The sequence below is a fragment of the Zea mays genome, chromosome 5 (genome assembly GCF_902167145.1).
Source record: "Zea mays cultivar B73 chromosome 5, Zm-B73-REFERENCE-NAM-5.0, whole genome shotgun sequence".
Classification (NCBI taxonomy): domain Eukaryota; kingdom Viridiplantae; phylum Streptophyta; class Magnoliopsida; order Poales; family Poaceae; genus Zea; species Zea mays.
In genome coordinates, this window is record NC_050100.1 from 190,826,168 (window position 1) to 190,831,805 (window position 5,638).

Genomic DNA, 5,638 nt, shown 5'->3' on the forward strand with positions numbered 1-5,638 from the left:
CAATCTTTTGTTTTTCACACCGACCATATAGAATAACCCTCCGACTGACCACTGACCACCAGTTCTGCTCTTGCGTGACATGATGATGAGGGGTTTAGTCGGTTGTGGGCGGCAAATTATATGCATAAAAACCTCTAACCAGAAGCTAAAACCCTTACCCCTTGCTAAATTAGTATTTTGTAATCAAGCGGCCGCTAAGCAAATAAACCATATCAAGGCGTCCTCCCGCGGCCCATATATATACACACACACACATCGGCTTTCCCATCTCCGGCCTCACACCGCAACCGCAAGCAAGCGAAGCGCAGAGCCTGCCTGACCAGAGCTAGCTGAGCTACAGCCAACAGCAGCTGGTCTGACTGACATGGCGAAGGACATCGAGGCATCGGGGCCCGAGGCGGGCGAGTTCTCGGCCAAGGACTACACCGACCCTCCGCCGGCGCCGCTGATCGACGCGGAGGAGCTCACCCAGTGGTCACTGTACCGCGCGGTCATCGCCGAGTTCATCGCCACGCTGCTCTTCCTCTACATCACCGTGGCCACCGTGATCGGGTACAAGCACCAGACGGACGCGTCGGCGTCGGGCCCCGACGCGGCGTGCGGCGGCGTCGGCATCCTCGGCATCGCTTGGGCCTTCGGCGGCATGATCTTCATCCTCGTCTACTGCACCGCCGGCATCTCAGGTATACGGACGTACGGTGCGCGCGGTGGCCGCTCGCCGCCGTTGCACGCAGCGTGTGCGCGTCTGCGTGTTTATTTATGTCATGTCAGTGTGTGTCACTGACACGTAGATGCATGCGCGTGCAGGTGGGCACATCAACCCGGCCGTGACCTTCGGCCTGTTCCTGGCCAGGAAGGTGTCCCTCGTCCGCGCGCTGCTCTACATCATCGCGCAGTGCCTGGGCGCCATCTGCGGCGTGGGCCTCGTCAAGGGCTTCCAGAGCGCCTACTACGTGCGCTACGGCGGCGGCGCCAACGAGCTCAGCGACGGCTACTCCAAGGGCACCGGCCTCGCCGCCGAGATCATCGGCACGTTCGTGCTCGTCTACACCGTCTTCTCCGCCACCGACCCCAAGCGCAGTGCCCGTGACTCCCACGTTCCGGTGAGCACATAATACACACACAGCTAATTCGATTACGCTACACTGCTCATAATTAATACAGTACTAGTAGAACGATAGTGAACTGTTACGTACTGTTAGTGGACAAATATAAGTACTCGCCGATGGTCGATGCTAAAGACCACTATACCAGATGAAGTGAGTTTGAGAAGCCAGAAACGGATGTCGTTAAGTAGAGCCTGCAGAAACGAGGATGAAGTGAGTTGAGAAAGGACTTCAAGCATGTTGGGTTCGCTACCTAAGTTGATACATTTTGCCTAATTTTTCTGTCTAAGTTTAGTATTCAATTCGGACGACTAACCTTATGCAAAGTGTGACACATTTAGCCACAAACCAAACATACCTTCATCTGTCCTTTCAAAGACACGTAGAGCCTGAATTTCGGAGACACGTAGAGTCTGAATTTCTACTGCTTAGTTCATACTGAATGTAGCAAGGAGCATATAGCAAAGCTGTGCAGGGCACGTGATACGACAGAAATGGTCCCAAATCCCAGCTGTGTGCAGAGCTCTCAAAATCAGGCGCATGTGAAGATGTATCTCGATGCCGGATCCCGGGCGCATGCATGAATCGGTACTGCATATGCCAATAAGCAGATCGATAGGAAGACTTGTAGGCAGCCGTGTCTTCAGTTGTCCCCGTCTTAATCGCTGCGCCCTCTACAGCGAAGGTTTGGTGGCCATCGATTCGCAAATGATTGTTGGGCTACTTCATGCGGATATAAAAGTGCAGCAAGGGTGCAAGATTCCAAGAAAACTTCTGGTCGAATGGTTGCTTGTTTTGCCTTCAGACTTGGTGACACATCCCTTTCTAGCTAGCTAGCTAGGGGGCGCCTGCGCTAGAGAACCACGCGATTTCAAAATCCTGTCATATATATATTTTTTTCTTGGGCACATTTAAAACGATACGTTTTGTCAGTAGCTGTTCGGATGGTGATGCTGTTGTGGATCACCGTTAAGAAAATTGCGATGATGCGATTGGTCGGCAAGCTAATAAAACTATAAATATTTTTTACTAAGTTTTGTTTTCCTTGGATCTATATATGCAGGTGCTAGCTCCTCTCCCAATTGGGTTCGCCGTGTTCATGGTGCACCTGGCCACCATCCCCATCACCGGCACCGGCATCAACCCGGCGAGGAGCCTGGGAGCCGCGGTCATCTACAACAAGGACAAGGCCTGGGACGACCAAGTACGTCGTCCACCTATCAGTACCCACTAACTAAATGATGACATATGCACCCACTTAACGGCAATATATACTAACTCATCCCTTGCCACACCCTCACTTACCTACCTTACCGACACCTAAAAGATGCCAACGCCTGTTTGTGAACTGCTTACTACTGCCAGCCCTGCTGTCGCACACCTTGGCTGGGTCAAGCCGAGCGTCTGGCAACACAATAATCAAACAAATCTTTACAAGATAATATTTAGCAATTAAGCAAGTAAACCAACTGCTTAGGATAATATTAGCAATATTGACTTACAATATCGTTTGTGCATTCCTCTTGCAGTGGATCTTCTGGGTGGGCCCACTGATTGGCGCCGCCATCGCCGCCGCCTACCACCAGTACGTGCTGAGGGCCAGCGCCACCAAGCTCGGGTCCTACCGGAGCAACGCCTAAGTTCCGCCCGGACGCGCCAGGAGCTGGGCACCGTTCCGATTCTGTTCCTCCACATGACGCCCTGTTCTGTTTCCGTGTGGCCAGGACTCCGCTCGCTCGCTGCTGTTTTCTACTTCGGACCAAAGTGTGACATATCTTTGCTTTCTGTATATGTATGTAGGAATGCATCATGTAAGGAGAATTTGGAATACAATTGCGTGAGTTTTTATCCGATCACAATCTATTGAGTAGTGGAATAAAAAAAAAGTCATGTCCTTTCTTTAAAAGAATGAACTTATGAAAGTAAAGAAAAGAACCTCACGAGGAACTTCGTAGGTGTTGGGCTTACGGCCCAGTTTGGTAAGCCCATCGGGGGCTCGGGTTCCGTCTCTCCTCTGCTGTACTGGCGATTGAAGCGGCCGAGATGAAGCAGTTAGGCCCAGCATAATGCACAAACATACGACCGGAAGGACACCGGTCGCCGGGCAGTCGGAAGAGACGTGGCGGCGGTGGCCATGGCCCGCCCATTCCGCCCGCCTGCACTACACTCATCGGCAGCTACGTCCATGCCGAATTCTCTAGTGTTCGATGTGACGCACACGCACAGGTATGCGCAGGGTCCATCGACCTCGTGTCCCCGTCATGACTGAAGATGTAGCCTAAAGTGGATCTGTGGGAAATGGAGTGGCGCGAGAGGATGGTCAAATGAGGTCAGTCAGGCAATTTCTATTTCGCTGTTATGGAGTTGGTAATCGAGTCTGTAATGGAGTTGTGGGCTGTTTAGGCCGTATTAGTGTCGTCTTGGGCCGTAAATAATAGGTCAGAGGAGTTCGGTGTGCCTATAAGTATTGCACTCGTCGTCTTGTGCCAGACATGGAAAATCAGAAAAGAAATCTAATCAGTTTGAATTACCCAACCACTTACCTCTGTTCTTCTCTGCTTGTTCTTGCGTCTCACGTCGCGATGATCTCCACCACTAGCCAAGGGTCGTGACTAGTGGTACCAGAGCCATCAGTCTTCGGAGGAGAGCACCACGGCGCCATCTACCAAGCCGTCGGTGCAAACACAGCTGATTCTGGAAGCCATGGCGGGAGTTGAGGAGAAAGGAGGAGCGTTGGGAGCGCGTGATGACGGCGGTGGAGCGTCTGACTGGCAAGATGGAAGGCTGATGAGGATCGGGCGCTCATGGCTCATCAACTGCAGGAAACTGAGAAAGTTGTCTCGCGTCTTCGACTCGAGTTGCTGGCGAAGGATTTGGAAGGTAACGAATCCAACTCTAAGCGAGAAAATCATGTTCATCGCTGGGATGAGAGGGGCTGAGGATTTGGCAGGGAAGGAGGTAGAGAACGGAGGGAGCAATGGGGTGAAGGAAGGGAGTTCAGGCCCAGTTCTCTACCGAAGTGGTCGTTTCCAAACCAACTGCAATGGAATATTTCACAGTTTATTAGGTGCCCGAGTGGATCTGGGCAAGCACTGCCTCGATGCACATGGAGGGAAATGCGTCGAAGTGGCTGCAGGTGTATAAACTAAAACATGGTTTGGGAGACTAGGAGCAGTTCACCCATGCGGTGACGGAGAAGTTTGGGGTGGAAGAGTACCCTCATGCCATGAGAGCGTTAGTCAATGTGAAACAATAGCATGGGGTAGAAGAATACTCTCAGGCTTTCAATGATATCAGATATGCAGCTACCTTGCATAATTCGGAGTTGGATGAAACTTTGTTTGTGACCCACTATGTGAGGGGTTTGAAGCCTGACACCCAAGATAGTGGATAAGGCCATGAGATTAGCTCAATTATATCAAGAAATTGCCGAGAAGAATAGGATGAGAAGTCATAGGGGGTTATGGGGATCAAGACTTAGGCAATGGGGAGTAGAAGTGGGATCCTGAATCCTGAATTGAGTAAGGAAAGACAGTTAAGAGATTATAGAAGGGCCAATGGGCTATGTTACATATGTGGAGACAAATTTGAACCTGGGCATCAAGCCAAATGTCCCAAGAGAGTAGTGACTCAAATACATCAGTTGACAGTGGAGGATATGAGCACAATTCTAACTGATGAAGTGTTGCTAAAGCTAGAACAGGAGGAGGAGCATATAGTGGAAGGATTACATCAGCTGTCCTGGAATGCCATAAAGGGGACAGAGTGTGATGGTTGTATGAGGATGCAATCTCTGATCCAAGATCAGGTGCTGTTTATGTTGATTGACTCCGGTAGCTCCACTACTTTTATTAGTCAGAGAATGGTGACTAAACTGGGGTTGAGCACAGAAGACTGCCCTCCTGTGAAGGTGAAGGTAGCTAATGGGGAGATCATGGTGTGTGAAAAAAATGTCAGAGAGGTGAAGTGGAAGGCTGGGGGCATGTCTATAGAACTGCCATGAGGGTGTTGGCATTGGAGGCTTATGATGTGATATTAGGGTATGACTGGTTGAAACAACATAGCCCAATGCATTATGACTGGATCAACAAGGTGCTAACCTTCTGTGATCAGGGGGTGAAGGTCAGACTACAGGGGGATGTAGACCTAAAGAGGGAGGTGCAACAGGTGTCTGTGTTGCAGTTAGAGAAGTGGGTGAAGGGAGATGAAGTATGGGTGTTTGTGATGTCAGAGGAGGTTAAAGGAGAGGAAGATGTGGCTGGAAATGAGACACTAACAGTAATTCTGGAAGAGTTTGAGGATGTGTTTGCTGTGCCCACCCAGTTGCCTCCCACTAGACCATATGACCATCATATCCCACTTTTGCCAGGTTCTATACCAGTGAATTCCAGACCCTACCGGTATTCACCACATCATAAAACTGAGATTGAAAAGCAAGTGTCTGAACTATTGGCTGCTGGTTTGATAGTCCCTAGTGTGAATCCTTTTGCCTCTCCTGTGTTACTGGTGCAAAAAAGGATGGAAGTTGGAGG

General features: G+C 50.4%; 1 protein-coding gene across 1 annotated transcript; it reads left to right on the forward strand.

Annotated features, from left to right (window-relative positions):
- Nucleotides 1-277: 277 nt before the first annotated feature.
- On the forward strand, nucleotides 278-2,963 carry LOC541890 (plasma membrane intrinsic protein 2). The gene is made up of 4 exons (NM_001111556.1): nucleotides 278-683; nucleotides 808-1,103; nucleotides 2,170-2,310; nucleotides 2,636-2,963. The coding sequence occupies exons 1-4, from the start codon at nucleotides 365-367 to the stop codon at nucleotides 2,744-2,746; spliced, it is 867 nt and encodes a 288-aa protein (NP_001105026.1). The 5' UTR covers nucleotides 278-364; the 3' UTR covers nucleotides 2,747-2,963.
- Nucleotides 2,964-5,638: the final 2,675 nt, after the last annotated feature.